Source organism: Myotis daubentonii, chromosome X, assembly GCF_963259705.1.
Source record: "Myotis daubentonii chromosome X, mMyoDau2.1, whole genome shotgun sequence".
Classification (NCBI taxonomy): Eukaryota; Metazoa; Chordata; class Mammalia; order Chiroptera; family Vespertilionidae; genus Myotis; species Myotis daubentonii.
Window position 1 is genome coordinate 10,928,332 of NC_081861.1, and position 27,816 is coordinate 10,956,147.

Genomic DNA, 27,816 nt, shown 5'->3' on the forward strand with positions numbered 1-27,816 from the left:
CGCACTGCGCCCCACCCCGCCCTCTCCCCACGGTGGACCCCAACCCCTTTCCGGACCAAAGAGACGTGGGAGGACCGCGCGGGCTAGAGAAGCAGCGCCTCGTCTTCCCGCCAAGGCCTCGCCCCGCCTCCCTGCGCTTCCAAAGCTCCGTTTCTTCCCTAGTCCTGGGAATCGGCGCATCGGCTCGGGAGGCGGGGCGGAAAGCGGCCATGGGCGGAGCCTACGGGGCCTCTCTTCGGCTGGGGGAGGGGCGGGGCCCTGTCTACGCTTCCGGTTTCCGGCTGCGGGGGAAGGGGCGTGGCCAGGGCCAGGGTGGGAGAGTTTGGCGGCAGCAGTGGAGCGTGCTTGGTTCTCTGAGAAACTCGGTGAGCGGGGCCGCAAGCCTGTCCGGGCTTTGGGGCCGCCCAGGTCCCCTCTGCCCTTTGAAGACGGGAGCGGCGGGCAGTGTGGAGAGGCCCTGGGGTCGAGGGCCGATCCTGGAGTGCGGGGGCAGGGTTGGGCTGAGGGAAGTGGGGGCGGCGGCGGGCCGAGCTCGGCTCCGGGGGCGTGAGGGCCGGCTGCGGTGTCGGAGGGCGGTGGCCAAGCCCCTCCGGAGGAGCCTCGGGCCTGGGAATTGGGTGGGGGGGGGGCGTGCCGGGTTAGGGCCACGTCGAGGCGCCTCCGGGGAGGCTGTGCGCGGCGTCAGGTGAGACTGGCCGACCGCATGCCGCCGGGAGGGTCTCCGGCTTCTGAGGAGAAAGTTGCTTCTAGAAGTTTCTCTGGATGCGGAGGTGAGGCACTTAGCCGAGACCTGCATTTGCTCTTGGCCCTTGGTGTCGCTTGACTCCCGCCCTCTAGGAGTCGCTCTTGTGGGCTTTTTGAGGTACTCCGAGTCCTCCAGTCCCATCGGAGGCAGGCGCAGGCAGTCGGGAAGCCTGTTAAGCTCCGCTCTAGCCCCAGAGGGAGCTGCTGGTTTTAGGGAAGGGCCTCCCGGGACTGGGGGTGGGGTGGGGTGTGCCCTCGCTTTTGGAGAAACTGCGTTTCTGAAATATTGCCGCCGCGGAGCCGGCTGGGAGCTGGGAGCTGGGAGCTGGGAGTCTCTGCCGCGAGCTTCCCGTGTCTGGGAAGGGAGCGGGCCTGATGGGTGTTGAGAATTTTCTCTTATCTATATAATCTTTGTTAAAAACACGTTCCCACTTAAACAGGTACAAGGTGTCTCTTGGACTCCCTGGGGAAAGGAATTGTCCAGAAGGTGGCTCTGGACATATTGACGCACATACTGGAGGGGACAGCAAAGTAACTCCGCCCCGGCAGGTGGAAGTTGGGCAGGCCTTTGTGCATGAATGCTCAAGTCTCCCTGCTGAGTGGCGCCCCATTTCCAGGGTAGCATGGCTGTCCAGTTTTCATGACTCCTGTTCGTTCCGTGCCCTGTAGAAAAGAAGCTCACATCTCCCTGTTGGAAATCTTCTAGCAACAGGATGAGCCTGCAGTGGACTGCAGTTGCCACCTTCCTCTATGCAGAGGTCTTTGCTGTGCTGCTTCTCTGCATTCCCTTCATTTCACCCAAAAGGTATGGCCTGTGGAACAAGCAGGCGGGCATATAAGAACGAGACTGTTGCCAAGCCCCAAAGCTTATGTGTGTAAAATTGGTAGACCCTGGAATTAGGGCCAGACAGAAACAGGTAGAACATGTCTGGGGTGGGGGTGGCAGGGGTTGTGTTTACTACTGCCAACCTTTCACACCGTTCTGCTTTGTCATATCTTGTTGAGTTCCTTTCCTGTGCACCCTGCCTCTGGTCTTCTGAATGCCCCAAAGGGAAGAAGACCTAGCTCTAGTTACAGTTCTGGGAATGATGCCTTCCTGCTTCCCCTTGGGTCCCTGGGGTTTGGAGGATGGCAAATGTGGGATCCGGAAGACTTGCACCACGGAGTCATGTTGTTGCTTATTTGGTGACTTTTGTCCTACTAAACTACTCTCACTGGCATTGCGTAGTAGCCTCATGAGCATTACTCAGCCTATGCAGGGTGAAGCCATATTCTCTTTCAGTGAACAGAGGACCTGTTAAAAGTTAATTAATTTTTAATTGCATATAACATATAAACACGTTCTGACTTAAATTAGAACATTACAAATGAGGCTGAGACTCCACAGATATATATTTTTTTATTTTTTTGTGTGTTAATTCTCACCCGAACATATTTTTCCCATTGCTTTTATTTTATTTTTATAAAATATATTTCTGTTAATTTCAGACAGGAAGGGAGAGAGAGAAAGAAACATCAGTGCGAGAGAGATACTGATTGGTTGCCTCCCCCATGTGCCCTGATTAGGGCCAGGAATTGAAACTGTGACCCCTTGGTGGGCCGGCCAATGCTCTAATCACTGAGAATATCAGCCAGGGCAATAAGTATTTTTCAAATCCTTACCTGAGGATATGTTTTTATTGATTTTTGGAGAGAAAGAGAGAGAGAAACAAACATTGATGTGAGAGAAATATCCATTAGTTGCCTCCCGTATGTGCCCAATCTGGGATCGAATCCTCAACCTAAGTATGTTCACTTAGGGATGGGGAATTGAACCCATCGCTTTTTGGTGTATGGGGCAATGCTCTAGCCAACTAAGCCATCGGGCTAGGGCTCCAAAGATATTTTTTAAAACTGTTTTTAGCCTGGCCCGTGTGGCTCAGTTGAGCATTGACCCATGAACCAGGAGGTAATGGTTTCATTCCCGGTCAGGGCATATGCCTGGGTTGCAGCTTGATCCCCAGTAGAGTCCTGCAGGAGGCAGTCAGTTGATGATTCTCTCTCATCGTTGTTTCTCTCTCCCTCTCCCATCCTCTTTGAAATCAATAAAAAATATTTTTTAAAAAGCTGTTTTTAATGAAAACGCATATACCTGATGTGATACTATAGAAAGCATATAGCACTACCTAAGGAATATTTTTTGCCAAAATCCATATCTTTAATCTTCATACCTCATACAATTTGGAAGAAATACAGAAACAGAGGCCTCCTGGGAACTGCTATCTGGGAGGTTTTGTAGGCTAAACAACCTGGTTTTTGCATAAAGTAAATTGGGAAAGAAAACAAAAGTGGCCAAGGGAAGGGCTCATAGAGTAGGAGAGATTTAAGATACTTTTCTTTCTCTTTTTTTGATACTTTTCAACTAAATGCAGAATTGGAGCCTTGTCTCTGGACTCAAACTAGCCAGCTATTTAAAAATGCAACAATTGGACTGTGGGATTCTGGCTCTGATAGTGAGGTTTACTTACTGATTTTCTTGAGGTTTGGTCATGGTATTGTGATTACATTAACCATTTTCGAAGGCTCTTCTCTGATAGAGCTACATCCTTAGGTATTTGTGAAGGGAAATGAAGGGAGGTTGGGTCTGCTTCATAATCAGGGTGGTGGGATTCTAGATGAACCAAAATTGCTCACATGGAAAAACAACTTAAATAATATTTATGTGACAAGCATTTTGAAGACTACATAGAGAAATGCAGTAGAAAGTAAGTTTCCCATTTCCTTCCCCAGTGACTACCAGTGTTTATGACTGGTGTTCTAGAAATTTCTATTTATGGACAAGCATCTTTTTTTTTAACCACTTAAAAAATTTATTTCAGAGAGGAAGGGAGAGGGAGAGAGAGAGATAGAAATATCAATGATGAGAGAATCATTGATTGGCTGCCTCCAGGATGCCCCCCCAGTGGGGATTGAGCCTGAAACCTGGGCATGTGCCTTGACTGGGAATTGAGCCATGATCTCCTGGTTCATTGGTCGACACTCAGTCACTGAGCCATGCCAGTTGGTCTTAACCACTCTTGAATGGATGTCATAAATTGGAAAAATGAAGCACCTGAGTCTGGGTCTGTATGGGATATTCAGCCATTGGAGAAGACTGCAAAACTGGGTTTCTGTTCTTAAGACCCAGAGCCCAAGTGTGTTCTTTCTCTACAGCCCCTGTCTTTTTGTTTTCTTCACAGATGGCAGAAGATATTTAAGTCCCGCCTGGTGGAATTGGTAGTGACCTATAGCAACACCTTCTTTGTCGTTCTCATTGCCATCCTTGTGCTGCTGGTCATTGGTGAGTGACCTGTGGCAGAGAGCAGCTACCTGACCTAGACTCTTGCCGCGGCCTTTGCTGTAAAGCTCGGTGCCATGTTTCACATGTAGCATACAGTTTTGGCTTTTCAGAGACAGACCACTTAAGTTGTCTCTGTCTTTCTCTTGGGGGAGAGACTCTCTTCCTCCACAAAAAGGGTACTTGGCAGGGCCTTCACTTTGACCAGTAGTCTTTGTGGACACTGTGCTGACCACTTCATGTCTCTGGGGCAGCTCCTCTGCGTCATTCCAGAACTGAAACCAAGAGAAACTTTATTGGCCCTTGCTGACCTTGGTCTAAGTAGTACTGCTCTCCAGTCACTTAGTAGCATCAGTCTCTCCCTCCGTGCCTGAAATAGGCCATGATTAGGGGAATGAGTGACCAAGTAGACAGGGAGCCTAGCTGGGAAAGAAGCTGCTGTGTCCTGTGGTATAGGGATGACCAAGAGGTCTGAACTTCAGGTCTTTCCAGGTTCTTCCAGCTCTGAAGTTCTATAAACCCCACATTGAGGTGCACACTAGCAGGGGCTTGAAAGATAAACTGGTTCCTCAGGCATGCCAGGGATGGGGTCTGGGGCCAGGTGGTACTAAGATGGAAGGCAAACATTTTGAGACGTTCTGGTAGCATGATTATTCAGAGACCAGCAGAATTAGTGAAGCTTGGACTCCAAAGTATTGGCTCGACTCTGCCACAGACTGTGGTCCTGTCTCCAAGGTGTGCTTGCTTAAGCTCAGAGCACTCCTCTCTTCCCAGTCCACGTCAGAAATGCAGCAGGGGCCCCTGGCTGGTGTGCCTCAATTGAGTGGGCCTTGTTCGGTGCGCCAAAAGGTCACCGGTTAGATTCCTACTAGTCAGGACGTATGCCCGGGTTGCCTGCTTGATCCCAAGTAGGAGGCAGCTGATCTGTTTCTCTCTCACATTGATGTTTCCCTCCTTCCCTCCCCGCCTCTCCCTCCATCCCTCCTCCCCTCTCCCTCCGTCCCTCCCTCCCTCCCTCCCTCCCTCCCTCCCTCCCTCCCCCTTCCTCCCTCTCTAAAATCAATGGAAAACAACAACAATAAAAAACCATATTAAAAAAAAGAAGTGCAGCGGGGGGTGGGAGGCCAAGGGGCCCTATAGTTTAGGGGAACTTGCATGGCCCCACCCACTAGCTACTGTGTTAGGCACTTCTCTTTCCTAAATGTCTCAGGGCCTGATGGGATGTGTTCAGGCAGGAATACCTCTGCATAGGCCAGGTGTGGCCTGCTTATTCTCAGCCATGTAGGGTGGGTGCCAGCTGCCCGCATACCTTGCTGTTGAAATACTTGGTAAGTCTCCACTGTGAGGTAGCTCTTTCTGATCAGGGTCCTCTGAGCCCGCAGAGGTAGAGAATATGAACTTCATCCCCTGAGCACGAAAAGTCAGGCTTTTCTTGTGCTTTTGCTTTTGAATGTGGGGTAGGGGTGAGAATTGGGATGGGGAGGGACTGTGCTAGGGGTATTTCCTCTGTGCTGTGCCCTTCTGCAAACCAGACTCTAGGAGCTCTCCATTTTCTAACACACCGAAGTGGGCCAGGAAGGCCCCTTACGGAGAACCCAATAATTAGCAAAGTCGTCACTCTTCTTTTTTGGAGTTGGGGAATTGCTCGAAAGTTCTAGAGAGACAAATCCCACTATGGTGACAGGCTGCTTCCTGCCCTAACGGTAAGAATTGTAATCTAGAGACGTCTGTAGAGTCTTCTACAAACATAAATGTCAGCTAGTAGTAAATACTAGTGAAAGGTGATGGGCATACCAACTAGAGCTGTAGTGCTGGCTGGCTCCTAGTCTGCACTGAGAGGGGCCTAGGGCAGATCTGACTGGGGAGTGGGCTTGATGAGGGTCCAGGGTCAACTGCCCTGGGTTTGAGGCCCGAGATAGGGACAGCAGCACGCTGTTGTGTGGCTTGGGCTAGTATGGCTTAACACCACCATCCCCAATCTGCTCTTTGCCATAGGCCAATGTGGTCCTTAAGGTGGTGGGGTTCCTAGTTGCTGATGACAGTGTAGAAAAATATGCTTTCTTTAAATCACAAAAATAATATTTTTAAAAATTCAGAAACTTAACCTAAAAAGTTAAACTCTTCCACAGTTCCATGTCTCACCATAGTTGCATATCTCACAGATAACCATCATTAATGCTTTATTGCACAGTTCCATAGGCATTTTCTGTGCTGATGTCTTTGTTAATATACTACACACGTGTTGGAGCGTGCATTTTTCCACTTATTGTATCTTAGACATCTTGTTACAGCAGTTGCATTCTTTTTAAAGATTGTGTGATATAGTCGTCCCTGGGGAATTGGTTCTAGGACCCCCATGGATACCAAATTCCATGGATGCTCAAGTCTCTTATGTAAAGTAGTGTAGTATTGCCCTAGCCGGTTTGGCTCAGTGGATAGAGCGTCGGCCTGCGGACTGAAGGGTCCCGGGTTCGATTCCGGTCAAGGGTATGTACCTGGGTTGCAGGCACATCCCCAGTGGGAGGTGTGCAGGAGGCAGCTGATTGATGCTTCTCTCTCATCGATATTTCTAACTCTCTCGATATTTCTAACTCTCTATCCTTCCTTTCTCTCTGTAAAAGATCAATAAAATATATTTTTAAAAAAAGTAGTGTAGTATTTGCAAAAAACCTATGCACACCCTCCCATATACTTCAAATCATCTCTGGATTATTTATAATACCTAATACATATAATGCTATGCAAATAGTTGTTACACTGTATTGTTTAGGGAATAATGACAAAAAAGTCAGTACATGTTCAGTACAGACATGACCATCATAGACCTAACTACATAATACACAAATAGCAACAATGCAATATTGTTTTCAAATATTTTTGATTTGCATTTGGTTGAATCCAAAGATGTGGAACCCACAGATACGGAGGGCTGACTATACAGGCATACCTCAGAGATATTGTGGGTTCAGTTCTAGACCAGTGAGGTGGATACCACAATAAAGCGAGTCACCCAAATGTTTGGTTTCGCAGTGCATATAAAAGTTATGTTTACATTATACTGTAGTCTGTTAAGTGTATAATGGCAATATGTTTATAAAAATACTATAAATACCTTAACTAAAAATACTTTATGTGATCTGGCCTGTGGCTCAGTTGGTTGGAGTATCATCCTGTGCACCAAAAAGGTGGTGGGTTTGAGTCTCAGTCAGGGCACATGCCTAGGTTGTGGGTTCAAACCCTAGTTGGGGCGTGTATGGGAGGCAACCTATCAATGTTTCTCTCACATTGATGGTTTTCTTTCCCTTCCCCTCTCTAAAATCAATAAAAACATATCCTTGGGTGAGGATTAAAATTATTTTTTTTTTGCTGTTAAAAAGGCTAACCATCTGAGCCTTCAGCGAGTCATAATCTTTTTGCTGGTAGAGGATCTGGCCTCAATGTTGATGAAAACTCATCAGTAAGGTACTGGTATTCTATCATATAGTTATACTGTAATTTAATTGCTTCTTTTTTTATATTTGTTAATCCTCACCGAGGATATTTTTCCATTGACTTTTTTTAGAGTGGAAGGGAGGGGGAGAGACACAGAGAGAGAAACATCGATGTGAGAGGGACACATTGATTGGTTGCTTCTGGGGATCGAGCCTGCAACTGAGATACGTGCCCTTGATCAGAATGGAACCTGGGACTCTTTAGTCCTTGGGCCGATGCTCTATAAGGGCACTAATCCCATTCATGAGGGCCTTGTGCTCATGACTTAATTACCTCCCAAAGGCCCCACCTCCTAATATCACATTGGGGATTAGTATTCCACATAGGAACGTGAGGAGACAGGAACATGCAATCCATTGCAAATAGGTGAGTTGCCCACTTTATACCCCTGCTAATAGTGTTGGAGAGTGTTCGCTTTTAAGATGCAGATTTATTTATTTTTTTAAAATATATTTTATTGGTTTTTTACAGAGAGGAAGGGAGAGAGATAGAGAGTTAGAAACATCGATGAGAGAGAAACATCGATCAGCTGCCTCCAGCACATCTCCTACTGGGGATGTGCCCGCAACCCAGGTACATGCCCTTGACCGGAATCGAACCTGGGACCTTTCAGTCTGCAGGCCGATGCTCTATCCACTGAGCCAAACCGGTTTTGGCTAAGTTGATTTTTAGAAAGAGAGGAAGGGAAAGAGAGAAACTGATGTGAGAGAGAAACATCGAACGATTGCTTCCCACAAACACCCTAACCGGGGATTGAACCTGCAACCTGGGCATGTGCCCTGACTGGAAATCAAGCTGGCAACCTTTTGGTATATGGGACGATGCTCAACCGAGTCACACCTGCCAGGGCACAATAAAGATTTAACATAAAGGCACCAGTAAGGAAAGGTAGGTTTTTATAATGTAAAATCAACTTAAAAACCAAGCAGTCTCAAGCCAGGAATTAAGAATTAAACCATGTCCATACAGTGATACCTTGCCCCTTTTATATGGGGGTCTATTAAGAGCTCTCTTTGGGTAGGTCTTTATGAACTGACTTAAAAAGATGTCTGGGTGTAGGAGAGAAAGCAGTAGCTATGGGCTGGTTCCATTTCTATTACACAAATAGATGTAAAAATATTTATAAACTTAAGTACTGTATGTCTAACAGCGGCTCTCAGGAGCAGAGGCTGTTCACTATTCAGGAGTTACTTGCATGCCCCCTGTGTACCCTAAACTTGGCTAGGCCCTGGGGATTTCTGCTCTCATTGAGTTTTTAGTTTATATTTTTCTTCACTGTAAAGACTATCAGGTTTTTTTAAATTTTTTTTTAAAAAAATATTTCTTTATTGATTTCAGAGAGGAAGGAAGAGGGAGAGAGAGATAGAAACATCAATGATAAGAGAGAACCATTGATCGGCTGCCTCCTGCACACCCCCTACTGGGGATCGAGCCCGCAACCTGGGCATGTGCCGTTGGCTGGAATCGAACCCGGGACCCTTCAGTCTGCAGACCAGTGCTCTACCCACTGAACCACACCAGCTTGAGTTTTTAGTTTAATTTGGGGGAGACACGATAAACCTATAATTAAGGTAATTTCAGATAAGGGTGTGTATTACCAAGAAAATAACAGTGTAATGTGACTGAAAGTGACAGCTTTAGATATGATGGCCACATATATACCCTGCTGGAAGTGACTGTGTTATGGGGTTCTTTTTGCAAATTTCTGGAATGTTTGAATTTTTGATGACCACAAATTGCCTTTTTTAATCCAAATAAAATGGTTTGAGTAATAAAACCCATTATAAAGCTTAGAGATGAAAATCCTTGAATCTTTAGCAGGCATCCTCTGGTTCTTGCCTCCTAGGCAGCTCATACTTCCTCAGCGGTCATTTCCATAAGCAGGACTACCCTAGCTTATCAGTGGGGTGGCTGGTGGCCTGCCTGACTTCACAGACAGAACGGGACATTACGGGGACCATGGCAAAGGGGGCTGCTCCTGGCTAGCAATGCCTCAGACTTGGTTAGCATCTTGACACAGCGAGCAAGCCTGTGGCCTGGGTAGAATGGGGCCAGGGAACGACATGAGAAAAGCTGGAGGAGCAAGAGGGTCTGAGGGCAGAGCTCTGATGGGCATTCCATGAGGTGTGTCTAGAAGGGGTGATAGCGGGAGACAGTTTGAGGGAATTGAGACCTCCCCAACTCACACTGTGTCAGCTGGACAGTCTGGATTTCTTCCAGAGGGAGTTAAACCCCGTGTTATCTCTCTGTTTCACCACAGATGCTGTACGTGAGATTTCGAAGTATGACGATGTGACAGAGAAGGTGAACCTCCAGAACAACCCTGGAGCGGTGGAACACTTCCACATGAAGCTTTTCCGTGCCCAGAGGAATCTCTACATTGCTGGCTTTTCCTTGCTGCTGTCCTTGTGAGTGGGGAGGGGTGAGGGACTGTGAGGGGGCCTCTGGGCTGTGACTTTGATTCTTCAGTAGATGGCCTTGAACCCCAGACCTGTCTATGTTAGGGGATCCACACAGTTTCCCCAGAGGCCTCCAGTTTTTCCCCTGACCTCCAGAGGCAACATAAAGAGTGAGACAGGACTGACTGGAAGGTTAGAAGATGCGAGTTCTGGCTCTGCCACAACTTGCCACATGCTCTCTTAGGGCAAATGCATTAGCAGCTTGCTCTCTGTACATAGTGTGAAGTGAGGTGTTTCCCTCCTCTGGGAGAAGCAGAAGGTTAAACTGGCTTCTTGCCTTGGGAGGAATGGGTAAAGGCATATGCGGCTGAGAGTGACTGTGCCCCTAGAGCAGGGGTGGGCAAACTTTTTGACTCGAGGGCCACAATGGGTTCTTAAATTGGACCGGAGGGCCGGAACAAAAGCATGGATGGAGTGTTTGTGTGAACTAATACATGTTAACACTGCTGCTGGTGAAGGAGCGGAGGGGAGAGCAAGAGAACCCTCCGCTCTTTCGGCTCCGCGGGCCGGATAGAACAGCCAAACGGGCCGGATCCGGCCCGTGGGCCATAGTTTGCCCACGGCTGCCCTAAAGCCTTCCCAGATGTTAGACCTCTGGAAGCACATTCTGATCCATGGCAGTCTGTTTATTTCTTTCCTTTTTTTTTGGTAAGATTGAAGGCCTTGATTAGGGTCATGGGGTTGGCTAGTTGGGCAAGACTAGACTGATAGGAAGCACCTGTTTGAGCTTGGGGCTGGTTTACTGCCTCTTGCTCACAGGGGTTCTGATTGGGGCCCTGGCTGTTCTCAAGTATGCTGACTGGCAGCGGGTAGACATAACACTCAGGCCAAGGGCTTCCAGAGGAGTCCGGATGGCACTCATAGTGCGGGTACTCAGAAGCTGGGCGAGTGTTTGGATCCTTGGTTGGGCTGGGATCTCCCACCACCCGTCACCTGGACATCCTTTTTCACTAGGCATTAGAATGACTACATGTTTGGGTTTCAGTTTTGCAGAAAAAGTCAGTTGCTCAGGTGAGCCTGCCCTCTCTGGGTCAGAGTTGGAAAAGTGGCAGGGGTGGTGCTGGAAAGGGCAGACAGCTCTTCAAGGTGAGCTGAATGATCAGAGTCGGGAAATGAGAAGTCTGGAAGGAGTTGGACACAGACTCTAGAATTTTAGGGTTTCTGGAACCTCTGAAAAAGATGATGATGATCTTGTAGGCTGAGACTGAAAGAAAGGCAAAAACAGGATTCTGACTCCATCTGCATGGGAGCTGGGAGGGGTGGAGTGGGACATGATGGCACAGTAAGTCTGAGGGACTACAGAAGCACTCAGGGCTTCCCAGCCAGGTCACATCTCATCTGAAAGATAGGAAGGACAGGACGAAAAGCAAGGACTGCCCCAGAAGAGCACACGGAGCTTAAGAATAGTATCAGGAAGGCGGAACCCTGCAATGAACTCTGGATTGTGAAGCACGGTGTAGGACATGGGAGAAGAAGTCCCCTTAATGTTTCTGTGTCAAGTAACGAATGGTGGGCAGAAGGTTAAGGGTCAAGGAGGCATTGGGATGAGATGATTGAAATCTCAGAAGGGTAAAGGTAGGCTGAAGTGCCCAGCTACTCAAAATGATTTAGCTTCCACTTGTGCTTGATGGCATTATGTCTGGGGGATCTTGCAATTGTTTGTAGATGGAATTGCAGGTTGGGAGAGATTCTGGAAGACTACAGACAGGCAAGCATCTCAGTTTCCAAAGGGAGGCGAAGATAGATGAGATAATGACTAGAATGGGAGGGTCTGATTCTTATCTCAAGCCATGTTCTAGAAAGAATAGCTTGTGTGCATTTACGTGCAAAGAGGCATAGTTGGTGACTACTCTGAATTCTTTAGAAAGCCAGTTCTCTCAGTCTGCCCTCGCCTTCTGTTGAGCTACTATATGTGGGTTTTTGGCAGGATGATTGCCAGGCTCCAATTCAATTTTTTTAAAAAATATTTTTATTGATTTCAGAGAGGAAGGGAGAGGGAGAAAGAGAAACATCAATGATGAGAGAGAATCATTGATTGGCTGCCTCCTGCACACCGCCCACTGGGGATTGAGCCCACAACCACGGCATGTGCCCTGACCGGGAATCGAACCATGCCGGCCGGGTTCCAATTCAATTTTTATGGATCAGGTGCTGAAGTGTGGCCCCATGCTGCCATAACAGTGTCATTGGCGGGGTTTTAAATCCCATGAGTGGCTGCCCCATGGATCAGTTCCATCCAAATAGAGGCCTCAGGAGCTTGTGCTCTACCCCCAACCTGCTCAGTGTTCTGTGCTGAGGGCGGTTGTCATGGTGAGCAGATGCAGAGAGATATGAAAGCTAGGAGGAAGTGAACAGCAGGTAGGTTAGCTGCCTCTCAATCCTCAGTTGTCTAGGTGGTGTTGATTCCAATGGGACTTGAGTTTTTAAAAGGGAAACATTTGTAAACGTGTGTGTAGATTCATAAAGGGCCGTGGAAATAGGGCCGAACATGAACTTGAAAGACTTGTGGTCGTGGCTCATTGCATCTCAATGAGGTACTGCAAAAGCTGATGAACCCTTGGTGCCCTTTAGTGAAGGCTGGAACCACCAGGCCAGGCTCTACGGGCCTCCTGATCCTGTTCCAAGTGTCTGTCTCTCTCTTACTGTCTGTCTCTTCCTTGTCTGTGTTTGCACACATCTCACTGGGAGGCATGGACTCAATACCTAAACCTCCTTAGGTACTGGCTAAGTTGGGAAGGGAGGCAGAGCCAGGGTAGGTAAGTCAGGAGTGGCAGGAGACAGGCTAGAGGGCTTTGAATGAGTTTGTACCCAACTTCCATGTGGTAAAGCACTGTGTTTTTCCAAGGCTGCTGCACCATGGTCAGAATTGGGTGTTCATATTTGGTGACAGTGCATGGGATGGAGTAGAGCATCCTGGGAGCAGGGAGACCAAGTTGGGGGTCGCTGGAGTGAGAGATGCTGGCAGCCTGAACCAGGGAGTGGTAGCATAAGTTGAGATTGAGAGACAGGTTTAAGAGGTTTGATGGGAGATAGGGGAGCAACTAACAGGGACACCAATCCTCTGAGGCTGACATGGTGGCAATTCTGCTGTGGGCATCTGCAGAGCAGCAGCTGAGGCAGAAGCCAGAGGACAGCCTGCACGCATGCATACACGGAAGGGAGGAAGGGACGGGGGGGGGGGGAATCCAGTGAGGCCCATCAGAAGGAACGAGAAAATCGGTGAAGGAGGGGAAGGTCAGTCAGCAAGATGACACGTGTCTCAGCCCAGAAGCCCGAGGGCGATCTGCCTTTCCCTGTCTTTTTTTTTTTTAAATATATTTTATTGATTTTTTTTTACAGAGAGGAAGGGAGAGAGACAGAGAGTTAGAAACATCGATGAGAGAGAAACATCGATCAGCTGCCTCCTGCACATCTCCTGCTGGGGATGTGCCCACAACCCAGGTACATGCCCCCGACCGGAATCGAACCCGGGACCCCTCAGTCCGCAGGCCGACGCTCCATCCACTGAGCCAAACCGGTTTTGGCCTTTCCCTGTCTTTTCACACATGTGCTCCCCCTGCTCATATATATTTATTTATTTATATATATATAATTGTGGCAAAATACATATAACATCACACTGACCATCTGAGCCATTTCTAAGTGTTCAGGTCAGGTCTGTAATGTTGAGTCCGTGCACACTTTGTACAATCAGCCTCCAGAATTCAGTTCATCTTGTAATATGGAAACTGCTCCAGTTCTACAGCCTACGTATGTCTCCTGAGTGCTTCTTCAGTGTCCTGGGAGCCATTGTCATGGTGGGGCTTCCTGCTGCCATCCTTGTTCCCCTAGCCAAGTGACCTTTTCTGTCATCAAAACCAATTCTACCACCCCCTGCTTCTAGTGCCTTCATAGCACCTTTGGTATATATGCCTCACACCCAGATCTTTAGGACATGATCACTCCCTGCAGCCTTCCACAGCCCCTGCTTTGGCCTCTCCTTGTCCAAGCTCTGATGGCAGGAATCCCAGGGGGGCTAGTGAAGAAATACTTCTAGGCCCCCAGAGGATGCAGATGCTATGTGATGAGATTGGGCTTTGGAATTGGGCCTGGGTTGGGATCCTGTGTCTTAGCTGTGTGACTTTGGGTAAGTCACTTACTCTCTTTGAGCCTTTTCCCTTATCTGTAGAGCAGGAATGAGGATACGTCTCTCAGGTGATTAGTGTAAGGGTCGAGGTGACTCAGGTCATGGTCACAGCATCATGACTGGCACTTGGGAACTGTTTAATAAATGGTAACATTTATCAGTATCACCCCAAGTAGTTATAGAGTTTTGTGGGATTTTTCTCACGTGTGTGATCGGCTTTGCCAGCCCAAGTAGGGAAAGGAAGAGAAGGCCAGGTCTTGGTTTTCAGGGGTCTTATGTTCTGGGCTGGGTATGGGTTGGTAGCAGAGTAGAGTAGGACAGAGAGGACAAGTATTGCAGCAAGAGCAGAGGGTGGGGGAAAGGCTTTCCCAGGTAGAGGCCAAACAAGAGTTGGAGGCATGAAAAGAAAAAGGAAAAAGTTGGAGGCAGGCAAGCTGAGATGTGTTTGGGGCCCTGGGCATCCAGTTGGATGATGCTACGGGGTTCTCAGCCCATGGCAGACTGCTTGCTTAGTTGAAACACACATAGAGGCAGAATAGAATGGTCCTCTGTGAATGTCACCCAGCTTTAGCAGTAAACGTCCTCCCGTTTTGTTTTATCTGCCCCCATCCCCCACTGTGCCCTGGCTCTGGATTATTTTGAAGCAAATCCCAGATATCATGTTTACGGGCAAAATAATATTTTGGTTTATCGCTTTGAAAAGAGATGGTTGGGCATTTTCCCATGCACCAAAAGATTGCTGGTTCAATTCCGGGTCAGGGCACATGCCCAGATTGGGGGCTTGATCCCCGGTAGGGAGGCAGCCAGCCAATCAATGTCTCTCTCTCTCTCTCTCTCTCTCTCTCTCTCTCTCTCTCTCTCTCCCTCCCTCCCTCCCTCCCTCCCTCCCTCCCTCTCCCTCTCCCTCTCTCCCTCTCTCCCTCTCCCCCTCTCTCCCTCCCTCCCCCTCCCCCTCTCCTTCCCCTTCCCTCCCTCTCTCTCTCTCAAAATCAATAAAAAAAACCTAAATAAGCACGCTAATACCTCTCCTACAAGAACTTTACAGTAATTCCTTAATAATATAAACTTATGAGTGCTTGCTTACAATTCCCTGATTACCTTGCAGGGTTTTTCTTTTTTTATATAACTTATTTGTTTATATTGGTATCTAACTGAGATATTTTTAAAAATCCTAGTGCTCAGGCCTACCCAAAGATAGTGATTTAAGTGGAGGGAACACTGCTGTAGAAGACCAGTCAGAGGGATTTTTTTTGCCTTTAGTTCCACTCGATCCATGCATCTGTTGGCTGCCATAATTTTCTAAGAATACAAAGACAGTAGTACTTTAGATCTAGGCTTTTAAATCTTTTTAAAAATATTTTTTTGTTGATTTCAAAAAGAGGAAGGAAGAGGGGGAGATAGAAACATTAATGATGAGAGAGAATCATTGATTGACTGCCTCCTACGTGCCTCACTCTGGGGATTGAGTCTGCAACCCCGGCATGTGCCCTGACCAGGAATTGAACTGTGACCTCCTGGTTCATGGGTCAATGCTCAGCCATTGAGCTACACTGGCCAGACTTAAAAAAATAGTCTTAAAGAATATTTTGTAGAGAGGGAGGAACACGGTGGGGAGAAGATAAAGAGAGAGAGATATAGGGAGAGAGATAAGAGAAACATCAATCAGTTGCCACCGGTTCGCACTCTGACCAGAAATCAAACTGCAACCTAGATATGTGCCCTGACCGGGAATTGAACCCAGGACCTTCCAGTGCACGGGACATCACTCCAACCAACTGAGCCACACTGGCCAGGGCATAGTAAGAACCTTTTTGATAAGTCCATTGACTTCTAGTCCCCACCAAGCCAAACTCACCCCAGCTACAATAGTGTGCCAGTGTCCTATGGGTGCTGCATTTAGGAGGGTAGGAGAGGCACTGATGAAGGGGAGCTGCAGGAAAATGTGTCGGGGGTCTTCCCTATGAAGAGTCCAAGAAGGATTATCTGACATGTGTCAGAATGAGCATTGACTTTAAAATAGATTGTTCAGCTACCTGATTTGGGACAAAGAATTATCTTCCTCACACTAAAAACAAACAATGAATCAATGATCTTTGGGGCTCAGTGCCAAGCCAGCAGGGGTTCCTTCTTCCTGATTCCAAATTCATAGAAAGCTTACCCTTCCAGGAAGGCCTCTTTCAGAGCCTGAGGACTCCAGCCTCTAGCCTAAAAGCAGAGGGTGAGGGAGTGGAGAGCAGGGTTCTGGAAGGGAAGTGACCAAAGGGCTCCTCCAAACCCATCTATGTAAGATGGAGTCACTGTGAGGAATGTGGCTTGTGTAACTGGGGAACTGCATTTGGTGGCCTTCTCTTTTCCCACCCCCAGGCTCTGAGCACACTGGGCCTCCTGCTGGAAGCATTACTTGGTTTCCTTTGGACTCTAGGGCCTTGCAGGACACATCCAGGAGTGATGGCCCCTTCCCTGCCACTGCCTTCAGAGTTACTTCTCCATAGCCAGGTGGACTAACAGCATGTTTTTGTTGGAGTCAGCTAGTCTCAGAATATCTTTGCCTGGGTTGTCTGACCTCCTTCAGTTGCTCTCTGTCCCCCAAAATCCATTGGCTGGTTTCTAGAAGGCACACTACAAAACCCCTGGTAACAGCTTGCTCCTATCCCCCAGTGCTCTTCAGCTTAAGAGAGTGGAGGACAGGCAGTCGCTGGAAGGACTGACTGCATACCCCTGCCCTGTCCCCCTCTAGCTGACTTTGTTTTCAGGGTGGCCAACAGTCACCTGGGTCTTTAGCTGGAGTTGCCACAGGGATGTTTCCCCCTCCCCATATTCTACAACCTCTGCTCCAGGGCTGAGAGGAAGGTTGAGTGGGTATGCTGAGATTTACTCAAGCAACCCTGTGGGAGGATGGTCCCTGGATCTGCTTTGCTGTCTCCTTATTTTCATGACTCCAGGCTCTTCAGAGTGAGAGTTCCTGGGGCCGCTTCTGCCCTCTTACAGTGCTGTGCCTGAAGCCGTTTCCTGGGGTATGACCTGGCTTTTGGTTCCTTGCCAGGGCACCCTCCTGTTTTCTTGAACCGCTGGGGAAGGTTCACCCAGAATCCACCAACCCTGGGAAGCCCTGACTGGGGCAAGGCTGTAGTCAGCTTGGAGAGTCAACAGGTGGCGCTGTGGCGCCAGCTTCCCACTTGCACCAGGCAGCAGGGATGGGGGGGCCACTATAACCATAGAATATTCCATTCGGTACTTGGAAGGACCTCCCCCCTTGCTTCTGTCCCACTTCCTGTTAAGCCCACAGGAGGGAGACAGGATATGAAGCACGTCTCCCCGACTTGATATGGTTGGCCCTGGTTCTCTAGTGTCCTTACAGAGACTCGCTTTCTCCTGCCTTCTCTTGTTTATTCAACCTTTTATAAAAGCACGAGAGTCCCACTTAGTGTCCAAAAACATCTTACCAAGAAACTTGTGTTGAATTCAGGTATTTGGGGGTGACATTAGTCTGCCAAGGAAACCTCTCTCTGGATTCTCAAGGTTCGTGTGCTGGCTTTTTCCTCTGTCATTGGGGGCATTTAACCCAGAACCTGGGCCCCTCTGTCAGCCATGTTTCTTTGGGAAATCCCTTTGGCTCCTGAGTTCTGTCTGACCCGTTGTCCAGAAATGGGTAGCTAAGAGCAGTTATACCCATAATAATGTTTGGGTGGTAAAGCAGAGAACAATGGAGGCTAAACCAGCAGGAAAGGGAGAAGCAGTACCTCAACATTTTCTCCAGGGTGACACCTCCTGGGCTCTTGAGACTTGGAGAGTCTGAAGCTCAGCGCCTTCCATCCTGGGCACTGAGGGGACACACAAGGGCGCATTGATGTGTTTGGGAGGGTCTGGGGGGGTGCAGGGTCACAGGAGGAGTGTTGGAGTTGGATCTTGACAGGTGAGTGTAGGGCAGGTGCAAAAAGCATGGGTCCTAGTGCGTGAGGGGCAGTGAGAGTTCTAGAAGGCCAGCTCCAAGGCAGGCCTACTTGGCCTGCTAGGGAGCGCTGCACTTGGCTTAGCATGGGGCCCTATGGGAACACCCTGTGGATGAGGTCCAGGACACTGGCTTCTGCCCCGGCTGTGGTGATGAGTGCTTCCCAGAGTGCCTTCTCAGCTCCCACTGCAGCCGCAAGCCTAGCTTGCTTATCCGCACGGGTCTGACTTGGTGCCTTCCTGCCGGTCTTTCCTGCTACCCTGTTGCTGCAGGGGCAAGCTCCGTGACCTGTGTCCCCCTCAGTGCAGCCAGGTCAGGGAAGAGCCAGGGCCCCAGACCTGCATTCAGCCCTGGCTTGAGGTGCAGCCTCACACACGTGAGAGTGGGGAGGTCATTTCCAGGGCCTTGGGGGTCCATCTAGAGATCAAAGGTGCAGTCCCTGGTCCCTGGGCAGCCAGACAAGGAACAAGCGATACAGAGCGATGAGAACAAGCCAGACGAATGCAACTGGATGGGGCACAGGAGGATCAGGAGAGGGTTTTGGGGGGTCAGGTAGAAATTGAGCTGGGTCTTGAGTCCTCAGCAAGAGTTCACAAACAGAAGGGGAGGAGCCATTGCAGACTGGAGTGCTGAGTGCAGGGGCAGGGAAACAAGGCAGGTGAGAACCCTGCGTGTTCCAAGAAGGGCCAGTGGTTTGGTGTTACTAGAGCAGAGAGCTGTGTGCCAGCCGGAGGCTGAGGGCAGGTGTTGGAGGGATGGAAGCAGAGGGGTGACATGATCGGATAGTCTTGGAGAAAGATCACTCTGGCTTCCCTTAGGGCATGTATTGCCAAGCAGTACAGTCACCGCTAGGGAGGAGGCCAGTTAGTAGCTGCTAAAACCACCCAGGACAGAAGTTGTGATAGGGGTGACTCGGGGAGTCGTCTGTCTGGAGTTGAAATGGATAGGACTAGATAATGGCTTGGGGGAGGGGTGGAGGCCTGAGAGCTTGGGAGGTGCAGGGGCGAACCGGCCCTCATGGACAGGCTGCATTGGGTATGTCTTGGGGACACTCAGCAGCCGTGGTCTAGTAGGCAGTTGGGCATAAGGGTCTGGGCTGAGATAAACCTTGTCAGGGAGGAGGTTGGCAGGCAGCCAGGGTTGCTTGAATCAAGGGCAGGGGATGATTCTGTCAGCTGCTCCAATGCTGCAGAGTGAACTCCCCCCCCCCCCCCCGCCGCCCCCAAGGATTCCAGGGCGCTCCTTGGATTGGGTGGTTATGGCACTGGTGGGCCTGCTAGTGGCTTGGCCAGGCTGTGGCCTAGATTGGCATAGGTTTAGGAATAGAGGGAGTAGGAGGAGGGGGAGTGGCTTGGGTTGGCAGGAGGGAGAATGGTGAGGAGTGAGGTTCATGGAGGGAAGAATTGCCCAGAATCTTTCTGGGCTGGGTTGAAGAAACAGGTCTAACAGGAAGGGAGGGAGAGGACGTGGATGACACAAAACAGCACGAAACACACGGGGCTGGGGGGTGCCTGCCCTGCACTGAGAGGGAGACCCTAAGAGCTGCAAGCTGACGAGGGGGGTGGGGCGAGCAGGCTGAGGCCTCAAGAGGACCCTGGACGGCTCTTGTGCTGGGTTCTGCATTTTCCCAGGCTTCTTTTGGCAACCCTGGTGCTCCATAGCTGGGGATGGGCTGGGAGGGTACCAAGGAGAGATGGGTCCCTGCTGTGCTGCTGCTGTCATTGCTGCCGCCGCCGCCACCACCACCCTGGGCCCAACCTTGCACAGCACCGTTGGAGTCCTGCCCGAGTCAGCTGCCTGCCCAGCATTGTTGGTGGGGCGGTTAGGGAGAAGTGTCACCCTTGGGCTTGCCTCTCCAGCTTTGCTTGCTGGGTCCACCAGGTGGCACACATGCCCTCCCCCCCTCCCTGCTCCAGCTAGGGATTGGCCTAAGGGCTCTGTGCTGGGAGGTTGGGGCTTAGTCAGACTTGCCTTTCTTTCTGGGCCTCTCCAGTTGACTTCCACTTCCTCTGAGTCAGGTACGTCTCTTCTCTCTGGCTTCTGGGGTACCCGGGAGCTCCCTCCACCTCCAGGGCTTCAGCCCAGTGGGGGGCAGGCTGGTGGGCAGGCAGGGGCTGAGACAGGGAAACCTGAGCCCTGGGCCACGAGGTCCCGGCTGCTAATTTTAGAGAGCACATGTCACTGGAAACTCTCCCCTCCTGCCAGGAACCAGCGGCCTGGCTCTCCCAGTACTGCCATGGGCCCCTAGAACCTGTCCCCAACCCAGGAAGCAAGGTGGGCATCTCAGGTCCCCTGGAGCCTGCTCCCCTCTAAGTCCTTGTTTTTGACAGGGCTTCTGATGGCCCAGGCTCTAGGTCCTAATCTGGGAAGTGCCGGTTTCCGGGCCCTCAGTCCTGGGTGTCTTGTCAGCGAGAGCTTGCCTTGTTTACTTGCTGTTCCCTCGGGCTGCCTGAGTAGCAGGTGTCCATGAGAACCCAATGAAGGCCAGCTGGCGGGCCTGGGAATGGGCCTGGACAAAGCAGACTTTCCCGCTTTCCCAGGGCTCCTACACATACATGTCTTCCTCCAAGCTATGGCTGGCTTGGGTCCCTACCCCAGGTGTATGGGGAGAGTTGTCTATCCACACCCCTCGGTTTTGACCATTTGAGGGTGACTTCAGGAAATGGAGCAGTGTGTGCCCCCAACTGCTGCCTGTTTGCCTCTCATGGCTTGGCTGGCCCTGTTCTCCTAGCCACAGAGGCCCTCAGTGTGGCAATATTATCTAACAGATGTGTTCTAGCAGCTGCCTGTAGAACATGTTTGGGATGGGGGTGGGGAGAAAAAGAGCCATTTCCATTTCTCTCAGTTGGCCTGGGAGTGGGTCCTTGGAAATTTAAAATGTATAGTTGTTCCTAGCTCAGGCCTTCGGGTCAGACAGACAGGAGTGGGGATTCTAGCCACACCCACTTCTGGCTCTTGACCTTGACCAGTTGCCTTAACCTGTTGAGCCTCAGTTTCTCCCCCTGTGAAATGGGGGCGATGATCTCCCCTACCTCACATGGTAGGTGTAAGGATTTGCCTGGCATTTTGGAAGCGCCCCCCAGGCACTAACTGCTTGTTTAGGGCGAACCTGACCTTGCATTGAGGAAAATGGCACTGTTCTGGCTTCTCTGGCACCTCCAGGTCCTGACCCGGAAAGTGCTAGGTTCCAGGCCCTTAGGCTAGAGCTTACCCCACTTGGGTGTCCTGTCAGGCTCCTGTTTCCTGTGCCTGCCATTTGGGGGCAGTGTTAATCATTCTGGCACAGAGGACAGCTCCTGGTCCACCTTTTCCCTCATGTTGCTAGATCCAGGCCTGCAGCGTCTCGCTTGGCTGCCCTGGCAATCCAAGAGAGCAGGTCTAGGCTGGAGGCAGGCATGGGGCGGGAGCAACCAAGAGAAATTCATGTCAGCCATTTTCCCCTTTCTTTTGCTCACTTCTTCCTTTTTGTAAACATTCACAGCCTGCTTAGACGCCTGGTGACCCTCATCTCTCAGCAGGCCACGCTGCTGGCCTCCAATGAAGCCTTTAAAAAGCAGGCAGAGAGTGCTAGTGAGGCGGCCAAGAAGTATATGGAAGAGAATGAGAAGCTGAAGGTGAGTTCTGCCTGCCTGACCCCATCATGTGACATTCTTGATGGGCCACTGTGAGCCTATCAGTGACACTGGTTATTGGGAAAGCCGAGGAATTGGGTGGAGGGGCATAAGGGCAGTTCTCAGTGGGGGCATGTACAGGAGGAGACTGGGGGGCTGGGAGCGACAGGGGGTGCTCTTGCTGCTCTCTCACTTCTACCTGCTACATTCAGGCCAGACTCTTTCCTGGTAAAACTGGCTCCCTAATGAGCTGAGCCCTGTGCTGTGACCGGTGGACAAGTTAACACAGAAGAGCATTGCTATCAGCTGGGGACGAGGCAGGGGTGGGGTGTAGCCAATCCTAGAAGGTCTGTGAGAAGAGGTGAGGTGTGAGCCAAGCTGGGAAGGAGGCTGATGGGCTTGGATTCCGGGGCAGGATAGAGTTGGACCGGTAGGGTCGAGTTTGGGGCTCCTTGGCCAGAGCGAGCTGTGGGGCCTGGCGGGGAGGAAGGAGGAGCATTGGTCAGTTGGGAGTGACTGGCAGCCATCCCCAGATGACAGCAGGTTGACTCATTGGATGGACTGGTAAGCTCTGAGGAGCTGCTGAGAAAGGAGGCAGGGCTGGGGGCCAGGGTGGGCAGGGTGTGTGCCCTGTGAGCTGCAACAGGTGGCCCTGCTGGCTCTGGCCTTTCCTGATGGCTAGGAACAAGCAGTGGCCCAGTTCCGTGCTGACATTTCCGAAGGGGCAAGTGCCCAGGCAGCTTGAGGAATCACAGCTCAGTGGGGAGGACGATGCTGGAGTGCCTCCCTTCCTCTCCCCCCCCTCCCCGCCGCCTCCCTCTCTCTACCCCTCTCCCTCCCTCTCTCCCAAGTAACCAGGCCCTTGGCACTCTTCCTAGGAAGCTGTTGGTGGTGGAGTCAAGTTGGATGCCAGGGAGGGGAAGTTGGAGTTAGCGAACAGTGACTTGCAGGCTGAGCTGAAGAAGCTGAAGGATGAACTGGCCACCAACAAGCAAAGTGAGCATTGTCCTCAGGTGTCCCCTGGTCCCCAGAAGTCTGGAGCCTCTGCTGGTGGCTGCTACTGCTCTTGTGCCAAAGTATTAATAACAAACACGCGGGCTCAGGAGCTGGGTGTAAACAAACAAGTGACACCCTTATCATCCACCTCAGACAGCCTGTGGGGCTCAGTGCTTTAGCGGTGCACACGGCGGCCCGCTGAGCAGGGCCTTGGGAGTCCCAGAGGCCTGAAAACTAATTCCAGAGCATCTCGCCCAGTGCCAGGCATGGTGTGTGGGCATTGTTGTCACCAGGGTCTCACGGGTAAGGAAGGAACGAACTCAGGAGGCTAAATGACAGCTGGTTGAGATGTTCCCCCAAACCCCACAGCAAGTTCCCAGATGCTCCCTTCCTGAAGGCCTCTCCAACATTCCTCTCCTGTCCTCAGCTTCCGGGCTGGGCTTCTGCTCCCTGCCTCTTGCTGTCACTCCCAGTATTCTCAGAATGTTTGTCCCATGCCTTCAGACTTCCTGAAATCACCCCTGCCAGAAACCACTCCGGGTATCTTCATTAAAGGGGCTGGTGGTCTTCGGTATTTTCCCACTTCCCCCAGCTTAGTTGGCCAACTTCCCTATTTGGGGGGCTCTCAGGGCAGCCCGCAGAGGAGCTTTCTTGAGAAGAGTGGTCTCCTAGACCTCGCTGGGGACAGATTCAGGGTCTATTTGATGTCAACACAAGCAGGGTTTTTTTCACTAATCCCCATCTTTTCATTACTTAGAACTAGAGAAAGCTGAAAATGAGGCTCTGGCCATGCGGAAGCAGTCCGAGGGCCTGACCAAGGAATATGACCGCCTGTTGGAGGAGCACAGGAAGATACAGGTCAGCATGCCCTGTCCTGCTCTGTTGGAAGGGAGGCCCCTCTGCACAGGGGAGGCCGCTGCTCTCCTGCTGCAGGCCTTTCAAGAGCCCCTGGCAGTAGGGGCTGCTCCCTCTCTCTCGCTCCCCTTTCTCTGTTGCTGCTGAATCTGGGCCCAACAGCCAGAACCCTTTGTTGGGCAGGAGGAGTGTGGTCTAGCAGATGGCAGCCACTTACTAAGGTGGTCTTGGCTGTGGGGTTGGCGTCATGCCCAGCATCAGTGTCCTTGAGAGGAGCTCTTGCCCTGTGTGATCCCCATTCCTGGTCTGGTGTCCACTCCAGTTCAGACCACTGAAGGTGCCTCATCACGCAACAGGCATACAGGGAACTCCAGGACTGGCTGCTGGCCTTTTCTCTGTAGGGGTTGCAGGGTGATGTAGGGGCAAAAAGCTGGGGCATGCAGGCTCTCCCCAGCCCAGCAGGTGCTAGTCACTGCCATCACCTGTGCTTCCAGGCCTGGTCTGAGCCCTCAGAGTAGCTGCATCTGGAAGCTCAGATGGCCTGGAAATGGGGCATGAGGGCCAGGTAAACACTCCTAAGTTCTGACAGCTTGCCTTGGTGCTTGGCAACCCAAGTTTGGGCACCACAGTGGTCGAAGAGGGAGGGCCTAGCCCCCAGATAGGGCCAAGAGCCTCAGTGTAGGGCAGACTTGCAGGCATGAACTCTAAAAGGTGTGTAGAGTTGGGAAGAGCCTGGCCAGGAACTTGGAAGGGACTCAGAAAGGCCTGGAATGTGGGCATGGGGGCAGGGGCGGAGTGGGGCCCAAGAGGAGGTGTTGGTTTGGGGTCAGCTGGTAGGGTTGAGCCTCTTCACTAGAATGAGGCTACTCCCATCCTTGCAAGGTTTGGGGTACTGCTGAGGGTGGGGACTTTTGTCACCTGGATACCTGTCATTTGGGGAAAAGAAGTGCCATACCTGGCTTCTGGGGTGGAGGGGCTAGAGGGCGAAGGGGAGGAGTGTGCCACTCCAGTGCTTTTTGATTTTTGTCCCTTTTTAGATGAAGATAGATGGTCCCACGGACAAGAAGGAGGAGTGAGGGCACCTCCTGTCCACCTGTGGCCGTGGCCTGGCCCACGTTTGCTGCTTCCTGAGGGCCAGGCCTTCTTCGGTATTTGCACTTCCTGCCCCTCACACTGCTTACAGTTTCTTGTCCTCCCAGCACTCCACTGGAGCCTGGATTTTCACCTGCTCAGGATGAAAAGGCGGGCACCTGGAACCCTTGCAGTGGGGTTTGCTTCCTGCTGGGTTGAGCCCCTTTTTGTGTTGCTCGTTCATGTTTGGGGTTCCAAGGCCCCCTTTCTCTCCTGCCAGGCGGATGGAGCAGGCAGAGTAGTTTCTTTTGGCAATAAAGGTTGTTATGAAGTGTCCGTTGTGTATCTGTGTAACAGGCTGCGAGGAGGCCTCTTTCTCCCCCACCCTAGAGTGATAGCTCAGACAGACCCCAAGTCTTTGTCCTTCCAGGTACTTTTCTTTCAACTTAAAAGCTCTAATCCTTAAAGGCTCCCCACCCCAGGCTAGGTCCAGGCTCATGCTTGCTCTCTGCTCCCCAAGCCAGGCTCTACTTTATGGCCACTTGGGATGTGTCTGTCCTATTGGTCTCCCTGGGGGTTGGCCACTGGGCCCAGGGGAGCTAGACTCGGTAAACTGGTGGGTCCTCCCAGTGGCAGACTTGCCTGCCTCTGAGTCCTGTTCATCACATTTAGGACAGACAGAACGTGGCAGAGTGCCACTCCCTGCCCTCCCCGCCCTCCCAAGGTTTGCAAGATGACCTCTGAGTAATGCCGGCTGGGAGAGGAGTCTCGCCCTTGGCAGTGACCTATGACTGGCCCAGGGCAGAGCTAGGTGGAGGGGAGGGGCTCTGGATTGGTTGGGTGCAGCTCTGAGAACATGGCAGGTGTGCCGGTCTGCTTGGAGAGCCTGCTCCTCCAGCCTGCTGCCCCTCAGCACCCCCCTAGGCTGGCTTCTGTAGGTAGCCTCCATGGAGCAGGGCCTAGTACTTAGGGTCAGCCTGAGGGCGAGGGCAGGGGTGGCTAGGCTGCCAACCTGAGGACTGGGCAAGGGACCTGGGGAGCAGGTGGGGTGGGTGTATTCTTTTGGAATTGGGGGAGGGTTCCCTGAAGATGGTGATTCTGATAACCAGCCTTGTGCTCCCCTCCTGCCCCGGCCAGGCCTGGGCTGGTGGCTCCCTTTTCCAGTGTCTGTCTCTTCCCACTTCTCCCTGGGTGGTGCCTACTGGGAGGGGCCCGCAGGTGACACCCTCTGGTTGCTATGCCAAGGCCAAAGGCTTGTCCCGCTTTTCCAGGAAGTGTTCCCTGACTACCATGGTCTTCTGAACTCAACCTTCAAACTTCTAGAGGCCAGAGTCCAACCAGTGTGGCTTTGGGTTCTTTCCTGGCCAGCCCCAAGCGGCCTCTGAGTCCCCTTGGCATCAGGCCCTGGGCTGGGCAGAGCAGAGGAGTCTGCGTAGCTGGGGGTCACAGACTCTTAGAGGTGGAAGGCGAGGCACCCACCTAGTCTCCAGCTGCGGTATCCAGCCCCTCTGGCTACTCCTGAGTTATTTTCCTCCAGCAGCCTTCCTCTTAGCAGAATTGTCCCCAGCATCCCCACCTGGCTGGCCCCCTGGCTGATTCACTTCCTCCCTGTCTTCCGCTGAGATTGCCTGTCCCTGTATTGCAAGTTCCTACCTCGGGGCAGCTTCCTGAGTAAATGGTGCCTGCTCACAGCTCTCCTGGCCCCAGCCAGGCAGCCCACCCTCTGTCAGGTTCTCTTTTGGTGATGTCAGTGTTTTCTGAGTCTTTGGTGGTGGTGTGGCAGGTGGCTTGGAGGCCATTTGGCAAGAAGTGACAAAGATCTGAGCCAAGGCATGGCATCCCTGTTAGGGAGTGGAGAGGGTAAGGAGTTGGTGTGAGGCTGGGGTGGAGTGGGAATGGAGAGTGGGCCTGAGGGCGATGATACCAGGCTCTGCCCAGCTGGTGGGGAGGAATCGCCTGGGGCCAGGGCCTGGTGTGAGGAGCCTCATCACCCTAGGAGCCAGGCTGGAGATGTGGGAGCTGCCAGCACACAGGGTTCTAGAAGTTGCAGGCATAATGAGAGCTGAGGGGTTGCATCGTGAGAAGCTTTTAAGAGAAGGGTGGGGCAGGGGTTGAGTCTGAAGAGCAGGTTGTCAGGTGTTCTACAGGAGCTGGCCTGTTGGGGAGGCGTCTCCTCTGCGCCAGCACAGGCTGTAGAAAGGCCTTCCCAAGCTCTGAGGACCTGCCCCCTGTCCAGGATCTTGGTGACCATCAGAGCATGGCTGATGGTAGCATCATAGACCAGAGCCCTCCCTGGCTGTACAGTTGGGGCTAAAGGCCTTCCTTACTAAGGGGACAATGCCTTGCTATATAAAGAGCCCAGAGAGGAACAAACTGTCACTTTTCTCTGAGGGTCCAGGCTAACATCCAGAGTGAGCACCAGGCTCCTAAACCTTGACTTTCAACCCAGGCCTGCCTCAGCTGATGACTGGGCTGGTCCTGACATCGCCTCCCCCCCTGCTCCCCCACCCCCAGCGCCCATGCCTTATCCTGCCCTCCCTCCTGTGGCACTGGATAGAGCGCCCAGCTCTCACCTAAGGCTGAAGCCTCTCGTGCTTGAGGTCCTGCCCACAAGGACCTGAATGGAGCCATTGTCTCCAGTTCTTTCCCACCCTTCTTTTAAGTTGTGCTAAAATATATGTAACCTAAAACTTCAATTTTAATCATTAAGATTACACTTCATTGGCGTCAAGGATGTCATTGTGTCACTGCCATCCATTCCCAGAACTTTTCATCTTGCAAAACTGAAACTGCTCCATTAAGCACTCACCCCCATCCTCCTCCTCCAGCCGCTGGCACCAAGCAGCCCACTCTCCGTCTCTCTGAATCTAACTCCTCTAGCAGCTGCCTAGCATGGAATCATACAGTGTTTGCCTTTTTTGTGTCTGACTCCTTCCATTTAGCATAATGTCCTCAAGTTCATCCATGTCGTAGTGTGTGTCAGATTTTCCTTTTATAGGCTGAATAATATTCCACCGTATGAATAGACCACATTTTGTTCATGTATTCCTCTGTTAATGGACACTTGGGTTGTTTCCAACCCTTCTTTCTTTTTTTGTTAATCCTCATCCGAGGATATTTTTCCTCGGATTTTTAAAGAGAGTGGAAGGGAGGGGGAGAGACAGAAACATCAACGTGAGAGAGCCACATGATCAGGG

At 51.3% G+C, this 27,816-nt stretch overlaps 1 protein-coding gene across 3 annotated transcripts; it reads left to right on the forward strand.

The window, feature by feature from the left end:
• The first annotated feature begins 227 nt into the window (after nt 1-227).
• BCAP31 (B cell receptor associated protein 31) lies at nt 228-24,955 on the forward strand. 3 transcript variants are annotated; one of them, XM_059680405.1, is made up of 8 exons: nt 228-365; nt 1,414-1,549; nt 3,963-4,063; nt 9,813-9,960; nt 21,568-21,700; nt 22,576-22,693; nt 23,451-23,551; nt 24,586-24,955. In XM_059680405.1, the coding sequence occupies exons 2-8, from the start codon at nt 1,458-1,460 to the stop codon at nt 24,622-24,624; spliced, it is 732 nt and encodes a 243-aa protein (XP_059536388.1). In that variant the 5' UTR covers nt 228-365; nt 1,414-1,457; the 3' UTR covers nt 24,625-24,955. The 3 variants fall into 3 exon arrangements, with proteins under 3 accessions (XP_059536388.1, XP_059536387.1, XP_059536389.1); XM_059680404.1 differs by having other exon boundaries at nt 325-348; XM_059680406.1 differs by lacking the exon at nt 228-365 and adding an exon at nt 1,179-1,275.
• Nucleotides 24,956-27,816: the final 2,861 nt, after the last annotated feature.